The sequence below is a fragment of the Rana temporaria genome, chromosome 4, assembly GCF_905171775.1.
Source record: "Rana temporaria chromosome 4, aRanTem1.1, whole genome shotgun sequence".
NCBI lineage: Eukaryota > Metazoa > Chordata > Amphibia > Anura > Ranidae > Rana > Rana temporaria.
In genome coordinates, this window is record NC_053492.1 from 370,778,820 (window position 1) to 370,804,611 (window position 25,792).

At 40.9% G+C, this 25,792-nt stretch overlaps 1 protein-coding gene across 1 annotated transcript in view; it reads right to left on the minus strand.

Annotated features, from left to right (window-relative positions):
* TULP4 (TUB like protein 4) overlaps positions 1–25,792 on the minus strand; it is a 197,404-nt gene that overhangs the window by 46,013 nt on the left and 125,599 nt on the right. The window contains exons 5-6 of the mRNA XM_040350948.1: positions 19,379–19,559; positions 1,372–1,506 (exon numbers count right to left, since the gene is read on the minus strand). Coding sequence (XP_040206882.1) covers positions 1,372–1,506; positions 19,379–19,559 — 316 coding nt within the window. The remainder of the gene's footprint in view (positions 1–1,371; positions 1,507–19,378; positions 19,560–25,792) is intronic.

Here is a 25,792-nt window from a genome sequence, read left to right on the forward strand (position 1 = left end):
ATTTTGCAAAAATAAAAATAGCAAGCAACTCTATATTTATACCTTTTATATTTGTTTCACTATTTACTATTATATAGACCAGTTATACAGCCGTTGATCTCCGCTTGCAACTTCCACCGTATCTTATTATTCTCCTACCTTATTAATCCACTCCTGGGTGATGTGTATAGTGTAAGTTTTAAATCTGATCAGTTTGCTTGCCATTCCCAATGCATACAGGATTTTTTCCATTTATGGGTGCTATCTTTGCGATGATACAATTTTAGATTCTCCCATACTGACCTTTGTGGTTGTGGCCTGTTTCCCCTGTGGTTGGGTTCCACGTACCCTGTCAGTATGTGTCTGGGTCGATAAACAGCCAGCATATGTTATAACATTGATTTTTGATGTGCACCAGTTTGTAGTTTCAAAGATTTATTGTTGTTTTTTCACTTTATATAGAATTCATGCCTAAGCTCCTACAGAAGCGTTCACACACGCAACATGTGGAGCAAAACTGCTGTACACTATGATCAGTTCACACCAAGCCCGACATAACATTTTGTTGTTTCGTCCTAATCATTCAGAAATATACATCTTGGTGTTTGGGTTATGTATTGTTAAAAGCATATAGGCGATCTTTACTTTGCAGTTTTTAATTAGTCTCTGGTTGTGCTTGTTTTAATCAAATTGTTAATAAAATTCAAATATTTTATAATTTTTGTGCATCTCAGTGCCTGTAAAGTCCAGTACCAACCCTTTCACTACTATATTCACTTTGCTCTTTGTCCGTTTGCCGCTTATGCCTTGTACACACAATCGGAATTTCCGATGAAAAAAGTCTGACGGAATTTTTTTCATCCGATATTCTGACCGTGTGTGGGCCCCATCGGACTTTTTTCCATTGGAGTTTAGAAATAGAACATGTTTTATTTATTTTTGATGGAAAAAAATCCTATCGGAAATTCCGATCATCTGAGTGGAACTCCGATGTAGAAAAAAACACGCATGCTCAGAATCAAGTGGACACATGCTCGGGAGCATTGAACTTCATTTTTCTCGGCTCGTCGTAGTGTTTTTACGTCACCGTGTTTTGGACGGTCGGAATTTGGTCTGACAGTGTGTATGCAAGACAGCTTGAATGGAATTCTGACAAAAAATTCCATCGGAAATTCCAATCGTGTGTACAGGGCTTAAGAGATCTCTTCAGTCTCTCAGAAGTGCTGAGCTAAGTGTGCAGGATTGGATTCTTCAGTAGTTGCTAAAGCCATAGGATTTATCCTGAGAATTTGAACACTGTACTTTCCATCAATGTAGTTTGTCCCAGCCCAGGCTACACCCATGGTGCCATATTGACATTTATACAAAAGTCATAAATCGAAAATAGTGTACCTTTAAGCCCTGAGCGGATGATGGTTGGTGACAGGTCATCATAGTTGTTCATCAAACTAATATCCCCAGAAGTAAATCCAACTGTAAGCAGTGGCTTGATGTTCTCCACTGGAATAGGATATGCGGCAGGGCCATCTGCAATGATAAATCAGGGTAAGGTAACCACGAAACCAAGAGAAATAAATACACTTGCATCAATTCAATAGACAACTTATTGTGTTACATCATAAATCTTTTATCGATTGTACCGCATACAAAAGACTTTCACATTCATAATCCTTTTCCACTGTTCTTTCCATAACATTTCTCAAAGGCCCAGCGTAACTCTTTATTACTAGATTCTAAAATGTCTGGAAAGTATAGGTTTAGTAATAATGCATGAAATAGACTGTAAAGGGTATAGACACCTTAGGGCAGGGGTTAACAAATTTGCTTGGAATCTAGGAGCCAGCTAAAAAAGTTAGGAGCCAGAAAACGTGCCCCGTCCCGACGAGCTTGCGCGCAGAAGCGAACACATACGCGAGCAGCGCCCGCATATGTAAACGGTGTTCAAACCACACATGTGAGGTATCGCCGTGATTGGTAGAGCGAGAGCAATAATTCTAGCCCTAGTCCTCCTCTGTAACTCAAAACATGCAACCTGTAGATTTTTTTTAAACGTCGCCTATGAAGATTTTGAAGGGTAAAAGTTTGTCGGCATTCCACGAGCGGACGCATTTTTGAAGCGTGACATGTTGGGTATGAATTTACTCGGCGTAACATTATCTTTCATAATATAAAAAAAAAATGGGGATAACTTTACTGTTGTCTTATTTTTTAATTAAAAAAAGTGTAATTTTTTCACAAAAAAAGTGCGCTTGTAAGACCGCTGCGCAAATACGGCGTGACAGAGAGTATTGCAACGATCGCCATTTTATTCTCTAGGGTGTTAGGATAAAAAATATATATAATGTTTGGGGGTTCTAATTAGAGGGAAGAAGATGGCAGTGAAAATCGTGAAAAATAACATTAGAATTGCTGTTTAACTTGTAATGCTTAACTTGTAATACCAACGGCCACCACCAGATGGCGCCAGCTTACACATCTGGTGGTAATAACTTGTTAATACCAACAGCTCACAAAAAATGTTTTAATTTTTTTTTGCCCCCCTTCCAAGCCAAGTCGCCAGGACCCTATTTCTAGTCGCCATGGCGACCTGGCGACCAGGATTTGTCGAGCCCTGCCTTAGAGTGTGACTGTACAATCTCCTTTAGATCTACAAGCAACTATCTAGTCTGAGGGTCTGTATGATTAGATGCAAGCAGAATTTATTGTTAAGGTTGACACTCTTATTAGATAGTTTCAGTAAATCTAAAGATTTTACAGGGATTGTGGAATAAGTTTGTAATATGCATGGCCAGCTTTAGAACCTAGGAAAGCCTCAAGCCCTTAGGGGAATGTGAAGGGCTGGTTATTTGCATATGCATGTGCAATTAAGACCAGGAAAGAGATCATCTGATATGATAAACTTTATATTATTTTATATTATAGAGAAATCCTAGTATATTTGTAAGTAAACATTTTCGGGCCAAATGATTTTTTTTTATGAATACGCAACTTCTGCCCACCAAGTCTTCCTAAAAACCTGTCAAGTTGTGAGTTCATGAATATGAAATCCGCTTAATGCTTTCTTTACAGTTTCTTATGACAGTGCAATAAACATTTTGCATTTAATGTCCCCTCCTCCTATACTACTACTGTATATGATAGAACTGCAAATTGTTTCTTCCACTGCGGCAGGCAGATTTGTAGTTCTCAATGGAATACAAATTCAGTGATTACTACACTAGTAGTCCATTGACACTTCCTCCATCTCTCCAACTAAAAGCCTGTATTGAGGTGCTGGAGAAAAAGTCAGCAAGGAGCCTGGCACTGTACCTGTGATCCAAAGCTTTGCAGCCTTCTATGCAAAAGAAAAAGAAATGCACATTTTTATCCAGCGAACATATGTGCATTATTTGTAAAAAAAAAAAAAAAAAAAAAAGTGGACTTGGCCTTTAAGCAATCTTTTTACTTTCCCATATTTTACAAAAATAGCTGGCAAATAGGCTGAAAGATTAGCATTCGTTGGAAACTATGGGTTATGACGTGCATATCGGTAACAATTTGGTTTCGTCTGCAAGTTTTAAGAAAGTGTCTAAAACAGTGATACAGCAGATTAAAAGGCCTCAGGCACACTGGATGTCATAAAAACGCCAGCAGCGTTCGCTGTAGAAAGTTGTAGTTGTAGAATGAGTTTTGCAACATATTTGTAGTAGCGTTTTCAACGTTTGTGTTTCTTAGTTGGTTTTTTTTTTAGCAAAACTATACTTCCACAAAAGTTTATGGCCCAAAAACGCTGAATACCTGAGTTTTCAGCGTTTTATAGAGTTGGAGTGTTTTTACAGCTGAAAAACTCCTATTTAAACCCCACTAGTTCTGGGTTTTTTTACAACCAGAAAACTCCTGATATATATATATATATATATATATATACACACACATACATACACACACACACACACACACACACACACAAAGAGGAGGAGCAATTTTATTCCATGCCAGTGTTTTGTCAGAGAGGTCTGGAATAAAACTGGGGGAAAGAGGCTACCACGAGGCTCAGAACTCTCACTGAAAATCTCAGAGAGGGCTGTTCCCTACTATAAATGATTGGCTACTACTGTCACATGTATAAAGAATATGAAAATAATAATCCTGGATGTCTACAGATAACAGGTATTCCCCTTGTCTCAGAGAGGCAATCCCAGACCTTCCAAATTCAATGTGGAATTGTGAATGTATTTGTTTTGGGATTTTAGGTCAAGGATATGACAAATACTCTGTAGGGTTTTGGTATTTTGAACAAGTTTTAGTAGAAGCCTTTGAGCCTTGAGAGTCCCTGACACCAAGTCCCTTTTTTGGACTGACCAAATCATGATAAATTGCCCATTATACAGTTGTATTCAAAATTATTCAACCCCCACTGAAATTGATTGTTTTGCCCAGTTTGACATTGATTTTGATCATCCTGTCATCCTGCTTACAATTAAATCAAAGAGGCACGTGTAGGTCAGACAAATATAACATAACATTTATAATGAAATAACCACAAATGTCTTTTCTGTGCTCACATCATTATCAGTTTTATTCAACCCCCAATTGACATTCAATCTTAGTACTTAGTACAACATCCTTTTACAGTTATAACAGCTTTTAAACGTGAAGCATAGCTTGACACAAGTGTCTTGCAGCGATCTACGGGTATCTTCGCCCATTCGTCATGGGCAAAAGCCTCCATTTCAGTCACATTCTTAGGCTTGCGCACTGCAACTGCTTTCTTTAAGTCCCACCAGAGGTTCTCAATCGGATTTAAGTCTGGTGACTACGATGGCCACTCCAAAATGTTCCAGCCTTTAATCTGCAACCATGCTCTAGTGGACTTGGAGGTATGCTTGGGATCATTGTCCTGTTGAAAGGTCCAACGTCTCCCAAGCCTCAGGTTTGTGACGGACTGCATCACATTGTTATTCAATATCTCCTGGTACTGAAGAGAATTCATGGTACCTTGCACACGCTGAAGCTTCCCTGTAACTGCAGAAGCAAAACATCCCCAAAGCATGATTGACCCCCCGCCATGCTTCACAGTAGGCAAGGTGTTCTTTTCATCATAGGCCTTGTTCTTCCTCCTCCAAACATAGCGTTGATCCATGGGCCCAAACACTTCTAATTTTGTTTCATCAGTCCACAGAACACAATCCCAAAACTTCTGTGGTTTGTCCACATGACTTTTGGCATACTGCAGTCGACTCTTCTTATTCTTTGGAGACAGCAAGGGGGTGCGCCTGGGAGTTCTGGCATGGAGGCCTTCATTACGCAGTGTGCGCCATATTGTCTGAGCAGAAACTTCAGTACCCACATCTGACAAATCTTTTGTCAGTTCCTCAGCAGTCACACGGGGACTTTTCTCCACTCTACGCTTCAGGTAGCGCTCAGCAGTCAAAGTCAGCATCTTCTTTCTGCCACTACCAGGTAGCGTTTCAACAGTGCCCTTTGCCTTGAATTTGCGAATGATGCTTCCTATGGTGTCTCTTGGTATGTTTAACATCTTTGCAATCTTCTTATAGCCATTGCCCTTCCTGTGAAGAGTAATCACCTCTTCTCTTGTCTTCCCGCACCATTCTCTTGACTTCACCATGTTTGTAACCACACCAGTAAATGTCTAGAAGGAGCTGAGTATCACAGTCATTTTAAAGCTGCCTGATTGGTGCTTATTAGGCTTTATTGCTGCTCCCTGACATCCACAGGTGTTTTCAATACCTGATTGAAAACACTTCAATGAACCTCTGTTCTTCAGAGTGGTAGTCTTTAAGGGGTTGAATAATTGTGTAAATGAGGAATTCATAAAATAAACATTTACTACTGTATTACAAAACCAAATGATGTCATTTTAGTTGCATATGGTTCTTTAAGAAGTCCTTGTAGGATTTCATTCTGAATACAATTACAAATGTACACTAAAATCCCTAAAACCCTTTACAGCATTGGGGGGTTGAATAATTTTGAACACAACTGTATCTGTTCTTGAAGGGGAGTTTCTTTTTTGATTTAGCTGGTCTCTTAATACCTAAAGAGGTGCCTGAAAAAAAGCTAGAATTGGGTGAAGTGACGGGTGTTAGAATTTGGTCCTGCATGACTATAGTACAAGTGAGTCCTGGGAGGATCATCTTCCTGAGACTAAACTGGTTAGAGCCCAGGTCCCTTATAGTCATAACTTATAAAAACACATACTATTCAGGATTAGGAGCTACACTAAAGATTCAACAGGGGGATCCTGTCTTACCTTGTCCATGTCACTAGTCCCATGGGGTCCAGGCTTTGCCTATTGCAGTGGGTATCTCCCAAAGTGGTGTGCGGAACATGGTTCCATAGGGATGGACCATTGCTCTGTACCTGTATTGCACCCTGCGACTAACTACACACATTTCACAAAGTGCCCATATAAAATCCAGTGCCCAAAGCAACATTACATGCCATCTCTTTTACTGAAATTTTCCGGTATGTCAAGAGAGATAGGAATGGTACAAAAACAAGATGTAAACATTAATAATATCAATACACTTTGCACATATACTGCTCCCCAAATAGAAAATGAGAGCAGCAACCGTCTTATACCGCAATAAGTCATGCATAAGACAGAACTTGTGGAACATCAATTTGTAAGAGTAAGTTGAACATCAAAGACAAAGATTGTTTGTTTGCAAGAGATACCAAAAAAGGACAGCATCCAGGCAATCGAATCAAAATCATGTGTCGGACCATCAATGTTCTAGCGAGTTTGTGACATGAGTGAAGGATATAAAGGGAAGGCCTGGCACAAAATAAAAAAAAAAAAAAAAAGATGGCCAGGGCCTGTGCTATTCATCTGGGGCTTACAGGAGCTCCACAAAGAGGGGAGGAAGCATGTAAAGGCAAGAAGCAGAAAGAAAAGAGAAACAAAGAGAAGAAAGGAGGGGAAATGTGCACTTCAGGGGTTTTTAAGCTGTACCACATGGAACCTTTAGAGTTCTAAGAATCAAGGAGGTCACTTCAGACAGCAGAAAGTGTGGTCTTATCCAGGGAATTGCATGCTTGCTATCTCAATGGTGCAAGTTCTGGCTAAAGTTAGACAAGGTTCTACTGATTCGCATTCACTGCTTGTACTGTTGTATTATATGACAGTGAGAAATCGATTAAATAGTTGAATGAAGATTCAAAGTGAAATAGTAAACTAGTTGGCCAAGAGTGATTTCTCCATAGAGAAGAGGAGGTCCTTCACCCTGAAACACTAGCAACAAACGGAGGACTCACGGAGTGGTGTAGAGTTACAGAAAGGATGCCCAGGGAGCATGTCCTCAAAAGCTTTGCCAGTGTCCAATCACCCACCAATAACCCAGGGTCTATGAATATTCAGCCGGTACCCTGAACAGTATGATTAAGATACTACACGTTGCTAAAATCTTGACACCAGAACACACTTACCATGATATACCACAGGGGTGCCCAAGTTTTTTTTTAGAGCAAGGGCCAATTAAGCGACTTGGAAACTAGTCGCAGGCCACAATGAGTGGAGCCGGTGGATGGCAGCCCACTCGGCTCCCTTTTTTTTAGCGGATGGGATTGGAGGTAGGTATTTGTAAACAGACACAAGTCCACTCCTTAGACGTGAATGGAGGGTCTGATTTGGTCGGAATGATTGTGTGAAAGGGGCCCAAGGCTGCTTTCACACAGATGCAAGGTTGTTTACCTGCATCACGGGTGCAGCACAGTTCACCTGTGGCTTTCCTGCACTTTGCCATAGACTTCTATTATATCCTGTAGGTGTGGTGCACTTTTTAGAAAGCTCACCAAACTTGCAGGTTATAGAAGTCTATGGCTCAGTGCAGGTAACCCGCAGGTGCACTTCTCTGCACCTGCGCATCAGTTTGAAAGCAGCCTAGTAACCACTGCAGAACAGATATGCCCTTATATACACTGCATTCCATTTTATTGCATCCCAGAGCAGGAGGTCACGGGCCACATCAGAGGGCCCTGCGGTCCACACGTGGCCCCTGGGCCACTGGTTGGGCACCCCTGATATATTGTTTTTTAGGTATAAAATAATTAAAAAAGAGAGAGAGTTTACCAACTTTTTCATTTAGATTCCATCCAAAATGCCACAATAAGTAGCCTGAGTGGAAATAAAGAAGCCTCAATGATAGATAGGTCTTTCAATCTTGCATTAACAAACCAGCTTGCCATTAAAAAAGAAAAAAACTTAAAAGGTATTACATTAATAATAATGTTGACATTATCTACCCTTTAAAAGTAGATAATGTAAGGAGCATGCTGTTCAGTCGACAATTTTCTGCCTGTCCCCTTTATGCTGACAGAGCCACATAGGATGTGCAATTTGTCTAGTGTGTGGCCAGCTTTGCAAAGCACAGTTTTAGGAAGAACACTTACTACCCCACCCTGATCCTGTACAGAGCAATGGGCGCTTATTCTGAAGAGAATTACACAGAACTCTGATTATGGTTACCAGGTTGAACTTTCTGCATTTATTACAGCTTTTTTCTATACTATACTAAATTTGAAAGCATTTGATTTTTCGATATTTGGAACACTATGCACAACTAAAGCATATTCAAGACACTTTTTGAAGTAAAATCTCTAGTCATGCAGCAACACTGCAATATACATAGCTGATTACTCTTCCATTTTGTACTTCGAAAAGAGAAACAGTGATTCAGAGAATGTTAAATAGCTGTAAACTGCCACCCACTCCTCAAGGTGACTCACTTTCATGTCAACAGGTTCCTGATGTATGTAACTGTCAAACACTGACAATGGGCATATTGTAAAGCCGTATTCCCAGATAACAAGCACAAAAATAACGATATATTATGGAAAATACTGAGGGACGACTACAATTTTCTATACTACAGCATTTTAGGAATATCCCAAAAGAAATATATAATAAAACATGCTTAGAATTTGTGAAGTACATCAAAATAAATCAGTATATGCAAATTGCAACTGGCAAACCTGCTGAATTAATGTAAACTACATACTACAATAGAGAAAAATAATAAAATAATTGTCATTTTTTTTTATTACATAAAAGGAGCCGTGCACTTTCAGATACCCATGACCATATCTCACTGTAATGTTAACAGTATTTCAGGTGACAGCTATGGAACGGTCTACCAATCATCGCAAGGTGGCCTCGCAGAACTTTTAAAAGGCTGTAAACATTGTGGTGTGCCATGGGATAAAGATGAAGCAGGGGATACTTTAGGTGGCGGGTGCAAAGCGGATACTTATATCTACTTCCAAAGTGCATTTATACTTTCAAATAAAAATATTTTGTTTCTGGAAAAACATAATTAATGCATATATAAGCAAACATATATCATCAATGAGAAATGACCATAATAAATCATAATGGTAAAAATAATGTGAACCAATCCATTGGGTTTAAATCCAACCCAAGTTATGCAGCCATTGGACAGACATCTTTCATTTCAGCAGATCTGCCTATGTGTTAAAAGCAGGCCTCGACAAAATCCGGGCGCCAGGTTGCAATTGCGACCTGGCGCCTGGGGAAGCTTAGGGCTGCAGAAGGCCACAAAGCGGCAGCCTCAATTACCGGCCGGCGCAGGGTGCGATCGCGGCGGGCCCGCGCCCGCCGGTAATTGAGGCCGTGGCTTTGCGGCCTTCACAGAAGGAAGCTGAGGCCTGCAGAAGGAATCTAGGAGTGCCCATCTTGTGGTGGCTGTTGGCATTACAAGTAGCAAAAAACAACAGTTCTAATGTCTTTTTTCACTGCCATCTCCTTCCCTCTAATTAGAACTAGGGCTGCAACTAACGATTATTCTCATAATCAATTAGTTGCCCGATTATTGTTTCGATCAATTAATCGGATAATAGCCTTTAAAAAAAAAATGTAATTTTTACATTTTTTTGGGCAGATTACAAAACACAAATTGCGGCAAAAACACATTACATGCTTTTCTGCAGCTTCTCCATTGAAGTATATTGAACCCAAAAAAACAAAATAGCACCGTTTTGCATTAAAAAATCCTTGCCCTTTCCAAATACGCAGCAGCTGATAAAAAATCATTGATGTGAACGTGTCCTATAGGAAAACATGTAAATGAACTGTAGTGTGTTTCTGCAAAAAGCACCAAAAAACAGAGGTGTGGACCCAGGCCTGAGATGTTTAGTAACATAATAGGGTTAAAAAAACAAAAAATAAGTACAAAAAGAGCAAATAATCGCTTTTCTTGTGGGACAGTGAAAGTAATATTTACAGTAGGGATTTGCTTTTTTGTACTATAAAGGGATCATTTTTTTTTTAACCCCATTATGTTACTGGCCGATTAATCGATTATGAAAATTGTAATCGATTTCATAATCGATTAGCAGTCGATTAATCAATTAGTTGTTTCGGCCCTAATTAGAACCCCTAGAATTGTTGCTCTCGCTCTACCAATCGCGGCGATACCTCACATGTGTGGTTTGAATGCCGTTTACATATGCGGGCGCAACTCACGTATGCGTTCGCTTCTGCACGCGAGCTTGGCGGGACGGGATGCGTTTTTTGGCTCCTAACTTTTTTAGCTGGCTCCTAGATTCCAAGCAAATTTGTCAAACCCTGGTTAAAAGTGTGCAAGCCCTCCCCTTCAGAAATATCAACTGCACTCACTTTGTCAAAACCAACCCATTTGCCTTTTACCAGTCCGGTGCCCAGGAACAGGGGTTAATATGCAATCATCTACTTATCATTATTCACTCTTCTTCAGTTAACAGATACATTTTTATATACCAACATTTTACAGAATGACTGTATTGTCAGAGAATCATTACGTGTGAATCAAGGAGATACCCACACTCCTATGTCAAGACGCAGACTGACTAATGAAATTCAAGAGATAAGGTCCTGTAAACTCATATTTTGGAATTACCCATAATACCATGCTCCAATAGTATAATTAAACACTGTGAAAAAGATTGTGAATAAAGATGTGGAGAGACTTTGCTGCTCCAAATGAAACAGCCATTAGGGCTTTTGCATTTCAATGCCCAGAGCACTTGCGGGGTTTCCACTTTGGCGGTGCCACCTTGCCCCAAGTTATGTGCCCCTGTCCCTCTCCTTGACCTTTGCCTTCCGGCATTGGCCATGTTCCATCACAATCTGCCCCCATATTCATATGGGGCTGCTCAGATCCTTGCTGCACTGGCCAGGTGCCCGCCCCGTTGGGGTTTCGGTGCATGCTCATTCTGGCTCAGGTACCTTGAGCCCTTTGTGCACAGTCTCCGCCGCTTGGCTGCGGTGCACTCTGGTCACTGTAGAAATTGGTATGACTTTGGGCTCCAGCGTATGCATGGTCCACCATGCATACGCTGGAGCCCAAAGTCATACCAATTTCTACAGTGACCAGAGTGCACCGCAGCCAAGCGTCTGCATCCAGACGGCGAAGTATGACACCGACAGGATGGGGGGTTCATAAAGCCAGTGTTCCAGTACTCCAGCTGACGTAAAGCTTGAGGGTCACCATTGTGACTGTTGTTGCTATAGAGGTATTTAATCCACCGATTGTTTGTCCCCCTGTTTTTGTACCCTATCCTTGCAATTTTATTTCTCTTTGTATCTTTTTATTTTGGTCTATATTCCAAGTACTTGGGACTGTTTTGGTTATTACATCTATTCTCAACCGTGGAGTGCATATTTTTTAGAATGATGTAAATGTCTTACTGCTGCCAACTAGATGTTTTATTAGTTCAGTGTCGTTCAGCAGCAGTAAATGCCATTGATTTGTATAATCATTGTCCAAGCAATTCAGATTTAATTCCTATACCATTATGCTCTCTACTCTTCATACCCAGTCTCTCTTTTTCTGATGTTGCGCCCTGCTCTATGGGCTGATAAAATATCATGGATAATGTCATGTGCAACCTTAAAGGAGTTTTTGCATTTCTTTCCCCCCTTTTCTCTGACTCTTGTGACTTTGTGCCATTTTTCTGGCTTGCTGCTTCAAGTTCCTTTATACCTGGTGCTTTCATCTAATCTTATGTTAGTAATTCACATTGTGATTACACATAATATATTTTTTTAGTTTCTTGGTGAAGATTGTTTTCTCCATCTTTAAAATGTATGTCTCCATAGTAAAAAAAAACATATACAGTATGTCATAGCTTGGTCTATGTGGGCCCTCTGCGGCCGCCCGGATTGTCTTGGTTTTGTCTGTGACGTCCCGTTGGCTCCTTGACTTGGTAGTGTGGAGGCTTGGCTTGGGTAAGCGATAGAATGGATGGACATGGCATATATAGTCTTATGTATTATATTTTTTCTGTCTTTCTTTTTATAGTGAGGACTGTCTGATTTAATCCCCTGCGTAAGCCCACTTGGGCGAAACATGTCAGGATAATATACATCTCATCATCACCTATCCTCAATATGCCATCTAAATCTATTATGTGATATAATGACAATTTGCTAACCTCGCTGTTTATGTTATAATTTTTTTTTTTTAAATGTATGAATAAAACTTTGTTACATTTTTAATTGCTCTTTGGTGCCATTTATGATTAAATCACTGCCAAAGATCCAGTTAAAAAACATTCCTGTGTATGTATACACTATATATATATATATATATATATATATATATATATACATATATATATATATACACACACATATACATACACACACACACACACACACACACACACACACACACACGTATTAGGCAAGGGGGAATATATAGGGTAGGGGGAACCTGTTCTTAGGTACATAGAATGCATTAAGGTTAAGGTTACTTTAATGCCGTCTGTGACCAAGTCACTTGTAGGGCAGCAAGAAACTCATCATAGAACCGATGCAGAGGAGATGGTGGGCAACAAGGTCTATGCATGCACAGAGAAAGTATTGCGCACATGCACAGTATAGGCACTGTTTTATTAGCTGCCTTACTGGTCAATAAGTTAACCTATAAACAATCCTATATATTATAGTAAATAAATAAGTTATAAACAATTAAATCTGAAAATAATTATTAACGCTAAAATGTCAATCAAGAATCAAATAAGCTGTAGGGCCAAACAACTTAAAGGAGTTGTAAATACAGAGTTTTTATTTATCTTCATGCATTTTATGCATTAAGATAAAAAGCCTTCTGTGTGCAGCAGCCACCCTAAAACTTACCTGAGCCCCATCTCTGTCCACAAGTGCCTCAGCCATCTAAGACTCTCTCCCCCCGATTGGCCTAGACACAGCAGCAGCGCCGTTGGCTCCCACTGCTGTCAACTCATATAGCCAATCAGGAGAGGGGGGGGCAGGGCTGACTGGCAGCTCCGTGTCTGAATGGATACACCGAGCTGCAGCTTGGCTCGGGTGCCCCCATAGCAAGCTGCTTGCTGTGGGGGGCACTCAACAGGAGGAAGGGGCCAGGAGACCCAGCCAGGGACCCCAGAAGAGGAGGATCTGGGCTGCCCTGTGCAGGGCAGGGGAATATATGTTTGTTATTTAAAATAAAAATAAAAAAAGAGACTTTACAATCACTTTAAACAAAATAATGAATTAAATGAATCGATACAGAACCATTAGTTTACCATCATATACACTAATTAACAGAGCAGTTAAATTAGATTAGCCTATCAATTAACCCACAATTAAGCGAATAAACTAAAACACTAAGTCTAAAATTAGTCGGACCCAATTAATTAAGACACTCTAACAATCAAATCAAATCTATTATCAAGTTAATCAATTAAAAAAACTACTCAACCACTTCCTGACCGCAGTGCGGGAAGGGTGATATCAGCGATGATCAAGATATAATTTTGTTGGGCCCCTTAAAATAAAAAGCAATGTTAGAGGGTAACAAGCTGCTGGATTACATTTACAGGTGGTGGAAGGGGGTCCCATCCCCCTCCTGCTGCCTTAACTGGGCTCTCCCGTGTGATCGGGGAGCCCTATAAGGATGCTACTGTGGACATCCAGCTCTGGGAACAGTATCACAGATAGGATTCCTCTCGCTGTGTAAAGCCTCATACACACAATCGGACTTCCATCTATTTTCCCGTGGATTTTGGTCCGAAGGGCGTTGGCTGTGAACTTGTTCTGCATACACACGGCCCAACATTTTCAGTCAGCATTCACCAAATCACATGGTTTTTCAGCTCTTTACCGCCACCCTTTGGACAACTTCTGCTATTGTTGTCTGATGTTTAGCATTGGTTCCGAGCATGCGTGCTTGTACTTTGGATTTTAGTTGGACGGACTTGTGTACACACGATCAGATAAACCGACGTAAAAGATTTATTGCCAGACAGTTGGTGACCATGAACAGCCAACATTTGTTGTCGTTGATTCAGCCAACAATTGTCTGATGGAGCATACACATGGTCGGATTATCTGATACAACCATCAGACAATTATGGCCATAAAATTGGATTGTGTGTACGAGGCTTTAGATGTCAAAAATGGGAAGCGACGGGGATTTCGTTACTTCCCGTTTCTGCTCTTTGTTTAACTGGCCGTCAATGGCCAGTAAAGCAGCTGATCAGACTGATCTGTGTCTGATGGGCTGCATTGGGGACCAGAGCAGAGATCTGGGGTCTAACAGATCTCTCCATAAAGAGGACTTGGTACGGAAGATGCTATTGCAAGGAAGAGCTGCACAATTCTGGGAAAAATTTGAATCGCGATTCTTTTGCATAAAATGAAGATCACGATTCTCTCACGATTCTCAAAAAAAATGTTATTGAAAGTTATTTTCAACACAAAATGGAGCTTATGTCCTTAAATACAGTATATGTAAATCTGACGGACTGTTTACATGTTAAATTTTAAAAGCCGCAGCAAACTTGCTGACCTTACATGCTTGCTAATGTGAAAGAACAGCTCTGATTTTCACATTTAACCACTTAAGGACCTTGCCTGTTTTTCAGATTTGGTGTTTACAAGATTAAAACAGTTTTTTTTTTTACTAGAAAATTACTTAACTATTTCAGTCCCGGGCCATAGTAAAAAGACGGCTTCCAGGTGGCTCTATAAATCGTCTTTTTACGGCCTCGGGTCTTCCGGCCATTGGGGGGCGCCCAGCGCGATGCCGATGCGCGTGCCTGGAGGCCGCGATGTCCGCCAGGTACCCGCAATCGGCAGTTTTAGAGCAGGGACGTGGAGCTCTGTGTGTAAACACAGAGCTCCACGTCCTGTCAGGGAGAGGAGACTGATGCTGTGTCCCTTGTACATAGGGACACAGCATTGGTCACCTCCCCCAGTCAGTTCCCTCCCCCCCACAGTAAGAATCACTCCCAGGATACACATTTAACCCCTTCCCTGCCAGTCACATTTATACAGCAATCAGTGCATTTTAATAGTTCGCTATATAAATGTGAATGGTCCCAAAAATGTGTCGAAAGTGTCCGATGTGTCCGCCATAATATCGCAGTCCTGACAAAATTCGCAGATCGCCGTATTACTAGTAAAAAAAAAAAATAAAAAAAATGTCAGAATTCTATCCCCTATTTTGTAGCCACTATAACTTTTGCCAATTACACTATACGCTTATTGCGATTTTTTTATTATTTTTTTTTTTTACCAAAAATATGTAGAATACATATGGGCCTAAACTGAGAATTTTTTTTTAAATGGGATATTTATTATAGCAAAAAGTAAAAAATTGTGTTTTTTTTTAAAAATTGTCGCTCTTTTTTTGTTTATAGCGCAAAAAAAAAAAAACGCAGAAGTGATCAAATACCACCAGAAGGGGGTCCTTAAAGCGGAGTACCGCAGCAGTTTCTCCCCTGTCAATCAATATTGTGGGCATTTCTAATCACAGGCTGTGATTGACGTGCTTCTGACCGGCGCATAATGCGCGTCACGAGTTGCCGAAAGAAGCCGAGCGTCGGTGCGGCTCTATACGGCGCGTGCGCACCGACGTTCGGATTCTTTCTGCAACTCGTGACACGCAGTATGCGCCGGTCAGAAGCACGTCAATCACAGCCTGTGATTAGGAATGCCCACTTCCGAGGGAAAGCCGGGGTGAAAATCGCACTATAATGGTATGTACGAAAAAAAAAAAAAAACAACAGCATACTGTTGGTCTCATAGGTCGGCTCCATGTATTGTTAGAATTTTTTTTTAGCGTGAACCCCCGCTTTAAGTGGTTAACTAAATGTGAAAATCAGAGGTGTTCTGTCACATTAGCAAGCATGTAAGGTTTGCTGCTGCTTTTAAAATTTAACATGTAAACAGTCTGTCAGATTTACATATTCTGTATTCAAGCACATAAGCTCTGTTTTGTGTTGAAAATAACTGTGAAATTTAAAACTCTGTTGGGTGTAACAAGATGTCCACTTTCCCTCTTCTCACTAACATTACTGTGCAGGAGTGTGGGGTGGAGCAAGATGGCAGCGACGAAACAGCCGCCGCCGGGTGTACCAAGATGGCCGCCGATCCGGAGCTAGGCCGAAGCCAAGGACTTTCCTATGGCCGCATCCAAAAATTGCGGGTCATCCGGCCTGGAGAATCGTAATCTTTTCGCGATTAATCGTGCAGCTCTATTGCAAGGGATGTTGTTCATCCCTTGTTATAGCCAAAATGTAGTTAAAAAAAGAAAACGTTTTTATTTTTTTTAAATCGCCCCGTTCCACTGAGCACATACTTTCCACACGTATATATGAAAATAGCAATCACACCACAGGTATCGCCACGAACGTCCGAGTTAGAGCAATAATTTTAGCATCAGAACTCCTGTGTAACTCTAAACTGGTAACTTAACTTGAGAGAGTGGGTAACCGCTCAAAGAGAACCAGGTAATCTGATTCCTGTGGTCCGAGCCAAGGGTGCAGGCAGTGCAATCAAAATGCAGGTTAGGATGATGCAAAATGCAGGTTCATAGCTATGAAGAAGCACTAAGGCATAGTGCGAAACGTCAGCTTTTCTTTTGTTGTGCTGTTTTTTGCTGTGGCATGTATTTTGTGATTTTTAATTAAAGGAGGAGTTTTTTTTGGAGTGCGGCTGTCCCAGCTTTTTTCCTTCATCCTAACCTGGTAACTTAACTTGTTAAGGCTAATTACAATAAAGGGTGGACACAGTTTTTAAGTATGACATGTTTGGTATCTATTTACTCGGTGTAACATCATTTTTATATTCTACCAAACAATTGGTAAAAAAATAAAAAATATGCAACACCCACCATTTTATTTTCTATGGCCTCTGCTTAAAAAATATATGTTTTGGTGGGGTTCTATGTAGTTTTCTAGCAAAAAAAAAAAAGTTTGAAGGAGAGCAATATCAGAATTGGCCAGACTGGAAATGGTTAATTACCCTCCCATCTACCTATACACCTCTCTATAAACATGTACCGTATTTATCGGCGTATAACACGCACCCTAACTTTAAGAGGGAAGTTTCAGGAAAAAAAACTTTCCACAGACCCCAGCGTATAACACGCAGGCACAGTTTACCCTCTATTTTCAGGGTAAAAAAGTGAGTGTTATACGCCAATAAATACAGTACTTATTAACCAATGTGATATAACCTATGACACTTTCTTTCTTCACAAACGCATCCACCCTCCACCCCCTACCAACTTTGGGACACCTCATGGATAATGGCCGATAATTGCAACATGAAGAGCCTGACGATTTATTCAGACATCGTTTCCCCATCAGGTCTGTTCTCTTTGTGACCAACAGGCAAAGGAATGGATACTTCGCCAATAGACAGCCTGCTTCTTGATATAGAATCCAACCACTGCTTGGTGTCAATCACAAGCGAGAGTGGACCTGATGAAGAGTTAGTATCTCAGCTTCCCTATCAGGCTTTAACCACTGCAGTGCCACTTGTTGCTAAGAGGCATCCTTAACAACCAGTGACAGGAAGGAGTAGCGGTGCAAGTATGCCGCTCCACAACAATGCATACCGGGACAGAAACTCTGCCTTTCCCTGTATCCAAATTACAGTTGATGTTGTTTACCCCTTGTATCGTTCTCTGTGAACTGGAGGTATTTTTTTTTTATAATTTGGTGCATTCATTTTGTAAAAGTTGCTTTATTAATAACTACCTGAAAGACTTAACTTGAAGTGCAAGCAAACCACGAAATATTGATTGATGAGATTATCACTTTGCTCTCTATTCCTGTATGTATGTTCAAAAAGCGAGTCTAACACCACTCTATACTGGCACCTCTTTCTGAAGTACTAGCTTTATTGTACAGGACATATCAAACTTCTGAGCTCAACACAGATTCAGGTATTTATGGTAGTCATATATAAGGCCTGATTCACACTAGTGCGATTTCAGATGAATGAATCTGCCACATGAATGGAAATCGCGTTGATTTCAGTGGTGCCTGCAACGCAACTGCAATGTGACCTTGGGGACAGTACCTGTGCTACTTCAGTGCGATGCAAAAAGGAATTTAATGGAAACATACAAAAAACACATGTACAAGTTTGAAGTCCCTTCTCAAAATCCATACCAGACCCTTATCTGTGCATGCAGCCCAGCAGGCCAGGAGTGGGGATGAAACGAGCCCCCCTTCCCAAAACATACCAGGTCACATGCCCTCAACAAAGTGGGGGGTAGCTTGCCAGGTGTGGTAACCCCTGGAAAAGCACTTTGCCCCAATGTTGATGAGGACAGGGGCCACTTCCCCACAACCCTGGCCTGGTGGTGGTGTGGAGGGGTAACATATTTGGATCTGGAAGATCTTAGCCCCGCTCTCATATGAATGAATATGGGGTACATACTGTAGTACCCCAATTCATTCACCAAGAAAAAGGTAACATTTTTATAAAAACACAACACTGTTTTTGACAAGTTATTTATTTAAAAATAAAAATGCGGAAGCGGGGCATGGCCGACAGCGGTTTACAGAAGTGCCTGTGAGCTGTCAAATTCAGTTCAGTTTTTTGGGTATTTTTTTGAGGGCATGTGGCCTGGTATGGTTGGGGTGGGTTGGGTTGATTGTGGTGATCTCGTGTCGCGCTCGTCCCCCACCCCCCTTCCAAGCCTACTTTGCTGCATGTGGGGATAAGGGTCTGGTATAGTTTTTGAGGGGGGCCTCACACCATTTTTTAAGATTTTAGTTTTGACGTGGGGTTTGCCTTAACATCCATACCAGACCAAAAGGGCCGGGTATATATTGTGGGGTGCTCTCTACACCCCTCCCCCTTTTTTGTTCCGAAAGGCTCATTGGTTTATCTTCTGCTGTCAGCAGTGAAGCCCCCCGGGTGAAAGCACAGATGAGTCAATGGGTGGGTGGGTGCAGGCTCCCTAACAATCAATGACTCATCCTTGCTGGCTGACAGTAGTATCAAAAAGGCACTACATAATCACGCTGAAATTCAGATTAAATCGCAGTCACACTAGTGTGAACCTAGCATGGTCATGCTATGGATAGGCATGGTATAAAAAAGTACAAAAAATATATAAGAAAAATGAATTACCTTGTGGAGGTGAGTAGTCATCAGAGTCTGTGTCACTTTCACTGCTGTCTTCCACTAGGAAGCTTGGGTAATTCCATGACATGCTCACTATACCATCAGATTCATGTAAGAGAACATGAGCAAGCATTCTGCCATGGCAGTCCATTACTATAACTTGGCCATCTGCAGTGCCGAACAACACCTATAAAATTAGAAAACTCAGTTATTTAAAGGCAGTAAACTGTACCTTACATTATGCAGTAAACTGGCCTCATGTATCAACTCGGTGTGAAGAAGTAGGTTCTAGTTCATGGTTTTACTAAATAGAGATGCACTGAAATCTCAGCCAAAATGGCACCAGAAATGTGATTTTACTGCGATTTAACCACCATTTTACTGTCCTTATGTGTTTTTCTCATAGGTCATGTGACTAAAAAAAAACGCATCAAAAACATAACATGGGTGTGTTATTGATGCGCTCTTGCTGCGTTTTCAATGCATTTCAACATGGAGGTGTGTTTTACCATCTGAGAAGATAAAGAGCCTCATCTAGAAATACGACAGACGACTTCAAGCTGTCATTGATGTTAAAGGGGGCAATACATGATATTAACCACTTCTCTACTTTGGGTGTTTTTCAGATTTGGTGTTTACAAGACTAAAACAGTTTTTTTTGCTAGAAAATTACTTAAAACCCACAAACATTATATATATATATATTTTTTTCTAATACCCTAGAGAATAAGGCGACGTTTAAAAATTTCTATAGGTTGCATTTTTTGAGTTACAGAGTAGGTCTAGGGCTATAATTATTGCTCTCGCTCTAACGATTGCGGCGATACCTCACTTGTGTGGTTTGAACACCGTTTTCATATGCGGGCGCTACTCGCGTATGCGTTGGCTTCTGCGCGCGAGCTCGTCGGGACGGGGGGCTTTAAATTTTTTATTTTTTTTCTTATTTATTTTTATTTATTTTATTATTTTTTACACTGAAAAAAAATAAAAAAAAATAAATGATCACTTTTATTCCTATTACAAGGAATGTAAACATCCCTTGTAATAGAAAAAAGCATGACAGGTCCTCTTAAATATGAGATCTGGGGTCAAAAAGACCTCAGATCTCATATTTAGACTAAAATGCAAAAAAAAAAAAAAAAAAATTTAAACTGTCATTTTTTCAAATGACAAAAAAAAAAATGTTTCTTTAAGACGCTGGGCAGGACTGACGTTTTGACATCCACTCCGCCCAGCAGAAGAGCTATGGGGACGGGTGGGGGCGATTTTTCCCTCACTCGCAAACCCACACAGCTGCCGAACGGACCCGATCTCCTCCGCCGCTACCGACGGCTCCGGTAAGCGGCGGAGGGCGCGGGAGAGCGGCGCCCCTCTCCCGCAGCCGATAGCGGCGATCTTGCGGCGAATCCGCCGCAGAGACCGCCGTTATCGTTAACAGAACCGCTCACACTAAAGATGGATACCTCGGTTGTGGCAGCAGCTGCTGCCGTTACCGAGATATCCATCTTTAAAGTTAGGCCGTATAAAGTCGTACAGTGGCTTGGAAGTGGTTAAGAACTGGAGTATGTAAACTTTTGATCAGGGTTATTTGGGTAGTTTCTGCTGCCATTATGATTTAAAAAGAGTAAACACAGTTGATTGATAATAAATGGCTTCAGCTAAACACTAACCATGAGTGAAAGAAAAGTTTTTGGTGTTATCATTCATATTCTCTGAAAAATGTCCAAGGAATCATAAATTCTGTCAGGGTATGTAAACTTATGAGCACAACTGTACAATTTAAAGGGATACATTTTTTTCAAGCTTTTCTTGAGATAAAGGTGCCAATAATGGTCACCAATCAATTCATATTCATTTAAGTTCATGATATTAATTAAAAAGTTGAATATAATACAATTATATACAAAAATATATCGTTTTTAAAAACTGTAATTTTCAGTTTTTGGCCAAGTGCATCCTGCATTTTCAGTTGCAGTTGCAGCAGCAAAATTTCCATTCGGTACACCTCTACTACTAGGTACTTGCAATTTAGACCAACAAGAACAAGAACAACAGATGTCCAACAAGAACAACTTTAACTGACAATTGTGTGGTTGTGCGACATGGCTCCCAAACAAAATTGAAGTTTTTTTTCCCCCACAAAAGGAGCTTTCTTTTTGTGGTATATGATCACCTCTGCGGTTTTTATTTTTTTGCGCTATAAACAAAAAAAGAGCAACAATTTTGAAAAAAATAAATTACTTGCTATAATAAATATCCCTGAAAACGACAAAAAAAAAGCACATTTTTTTTCCTCAGTTTAGGTCGATATGTATTCTTCTACATATTTTTGGTAAAAAAAAAAATCGCAATAAGCGTATATTGATTGGTTTGCGCAAAAGTTATAGCGTCTACAAAATAGGGTATCGTTTTATGGCATTTTTTTTTTTTATTATTAGTAATGGCAGAGATCTGCGATTTTTATCCTGACTGCAACATTATGGCGGACACATCGAACACTTTTGACGCTATTTTGGGACCATTGTCATTTATTCAGCGATCAGTGCTATAAAAATGCACTGATTACTGTGTAAATGACACTGGCAGGGAAAGGGTTAACAACTAGGGGGCGAGGAAGGGGTCAAATGTGTCCTAGGGAGTGATTCTAACTGTGTGGGGGCTGGGCTACCAGTGAAATGACATTGATCACTGCTCCCGATGACAGGGAGCAGTAGATTAGTGTCCTGTCACAAGCAAAACAGGGAAATGCCTTGTTTACACAGGCATCTCCCTGTTCTGCAGCTCTGTGACACCATCGCGGGACACCGGCAGACATTGACAATTGTGAATGCACCCGATGCCGGATACATACCAGAATGCCTGTGGGGAAATTAGCTGCAGGAGGCAACCCCACTGAAAGCAATGGAAGGCCGTCAGCTCCTGCAGCTAATCGTGGCCACTTGCATGTAATCGCTTATATGGCATTTACATGTGAGTGATCCTCTCTGGATACATTTTTTTATAAAATAAATTAAATGCAACATGTCAAAATATAACCAAAATGTACCTTCCATCTCTCTCTTTCTTTGTTTCATCCTTGAAATGCAAGCTTTTATCTGCTGTTCCCAGACTTGCTGTTCTAGGTTAACTAATTGTATTCTCTATGTTTTCCTTGTGTATGTAAAAGTAGCCACCCTTTCCTGTTCACCCCTAAGATAGAATACACATCTACCTGCAGACTATGGGAATTTTACCATGCATAGAGTGAAGCATGCGACCAGAAATAATTATAGTATGCACAGTGTAGTGCAAAAAAACAGTGCTGCAGTATACTTGAAATTTCAGAATGACTGGTGTAAAATATTTGCCTTTAGTATCACTAACTTATGCATGTATCACTTTACAGTCCGAATTTCATAAAATATAATTTTTTTAATGTATTAGTAAATAAAAAATATATGATGAAATAAATTAATGAGTCTAGGAGTGTAGGATGGTCTTCTCAACAGTGTCATAGATGGCAATCGAAACCGGTTGGCTGGAGATGGACTTTAACCACTTCATTACTGGGCACTTAAACCCTCTTCCTGCCCAGACCAATTTTCAGCTTTCAGCCCTGACGCATTTTGAATGACAATTGCGCGGTCATACAACACTGTACCCAAATTATATTTTTATAATTTTTTCCCCACAAATAGAGATTTCTTTTGGTGGTATTTGATCACCTCTCCGGTTTTAATTTTTTGCGCTATAAACAAAAAAGACAGAAAATTAAAAAAAAAAAACACAATATTTTTTACTTTTTGTTATAATAATATCCCAATTTTTTTTTAAAAAAAACTATTTTTTTCCTCAGTTTAGGCCAATACATATTCTTCTACATATTTTTGGTAAAAAAAAATAAAAAAATCGCAATAACGTTAATTGATTGGTTTGCGCAAAAGTTATAGAGCCTACAAAATAAGGGATAGATTTATGATTTTTTTTTTTTTTTACTAGTAATGGCGGCGATCTGCGATTTTTGTCAGGCCTGCGATATTGCGGGGGACACATCGAACACTTGACACTATTTTGGAACCATTCACATTTATACAGCGAACAGTGATGCACTGATTACTGTATAAATGTGACTGGCAGGGAAGGGATTAACACTAGGGGGCAAGGAAGGGGTTAAATGTATTCCCTGGGAGTGATTCTTACTGTGGGGGGAGGGGACTGACTGGGGGAGGTGACCGACCTGTGACCCCATGTACAAGGTCTCCTCTCTCCCTGACAGGACGTGGAGCTTTGTGTTTACACACAGAGCTTCACGTCCTTGCTCTGTCACTGCCGATCGCGGGTACCTGGCGGACATCGCGGCCGCCAGGCACGCACATCGGCATCTCAGCGATGCGCCGGGAACAGTTTTTCCCCGCTACGCGCGCGGGGAATACAAATAAAAGGACGTCCACCCGGCAGTTGAGAGCCACGCTGTGGACGTCTTTTGTCTACAGCACGGGTCTCAAGTGGTTAAAAGAACATTGCATTAATTTGACAATACACCCACTAGGGGCTCAATTTACAAAACACGAGGTTAAGGATCTTCATTTTCAAATCTTACTGGACGGTGTCAGCAAAGCCACCCATGGCTTCAGTTTGGGCTATCAAACGTGTTTTGCCAACTTACAGCTGAACTCTGGGTACAAAAGCAATAAATATATTCCTTAAAGAGGGGGTTCACCCTAATAAAACAATTTTTTTTTTCTAGCATTAAATTAGGCATAGTAGCGCGAGCTACAGTATGCCTGTATTTATTTTTTTAGCCCCGTACTCACTGTGCAATCGTATAGAGAAGATTCCGACTCCCCGCGGGGAATGGACGTTCCTATCCAGAGGGAGCCTGATTGACGGCCGGCTATGGCGCGTCACGCTTCTCCGGAAATAGCCGAAATAGGACTTGGTGCTTCACGGCGCCTGCGCATAGTCTGTGCGCAGGCGCCGTGAAGAGCCGAGACCTACTCCGGCTATCTTCGGGGAGCGTGACGTGCCACAGCCGGCCGTCAATCATCCTCCCTCTGGATAGGAACGCCCATTCCCTGCGGGGAGTCGGAATCTTCTCTATACGATTGCACAGTGAGTACGGGGCTAAAAAAATAAATACAGGCATACTGTAGCTCGCGCTACTATGCCTAATTTAATGCTAAAATGTTGGTAATGAGGGTGAACCACCGCTTTAATTGCCACAATTCACTTTGTATGCCCCAAATGCCTCAGCAAACCCAGTTAATTACCTGGTAAAAATAGCAGTGTCATCATCACTGTGCTGTTCATCTGTAGAGAGCAAAGCTTTGGAAAAGAACCAACACAGGTCCACCCACTACAGACAGCCTGCAGAAATCTACAGGAAGGGGCAGATACAAGACCAGTCACCCTGCACAAGGAGAGAGAGCAGTAGTGACCGATCTTTATTACTGGAAGCATCAGCACAGGGGCAAAGTTCAAACTTGATTACTGCAGAGATCTAAAGGAAATACACAAAGCCAACCAAGATTTTAAGGGGTTGTAAAGGTAAAAGTTTTTTTCACCTTAATGCATTCTATGCATTAAGGTGAAAAAACTTCCAACTATACCGGCCCCCCGCTATCCTTACCTGACCCCTCGAAAGTCCCGCGCTCGGCCCCGACATCCTCTTTGCCGCTCAGCCTGGCCATTGATTGGCTAGAGCGGATGGATTAAAAGCAGCGCAGCTGTCAATCACATCCATCTCAGATCACGGTATTGAGCCTACGATGTATGCTCTCATGACCAGATGTGTCCAATCACAGCTGATCACAGTGTAACCAGGAAGGGCCGTTTATCTCTACTCACGCTGACAGCATGTGAGTAGGAAGAGAGCCAATAAGTGGCTTTCCTGACAGGGGGATCTGCACGTATAATCAGTGCAAAAACAATCAGTGCAATCCCATCAGTGATGCCTGCCAGCGCCCACCAGTGCCAATCAGTGATGCCTGTCAGTGCCCATAAAAGGTTGCTCATCAGTGCCGCCTATTAGTGCAGTGCAGCATTATCAGTGCACATCAGTGAAGGAGAAAAACTACAAATTTTACAACATTTTATAACGGAAACAAGGAAAAAACTTTTTTTTTCAAAAAATGTCGGCCTTTTATTTATTGATTTAACAAAAAATAAAAAACTTGGTGGCGATTAAATACCACCAAAAGAAAGCTCTATCCGTCCCAAAAAATTATAAAAATGGTGTTGGATACAGCATTGCATGACCGCACAATTGTCATTCAAAGTGTGATAGCGCTGAAAGTTTACCCGGGCAGGAAGGGGGTAAAAGTGTCTGGTATTGAAGTGGTTAAATATATTACTTATGACAAGTTAACTTAGCATGCCTTTGTTTGATCATACAGGCAATGAATACATGTACTTGACATCAAAATCCAACGTACCTAAATA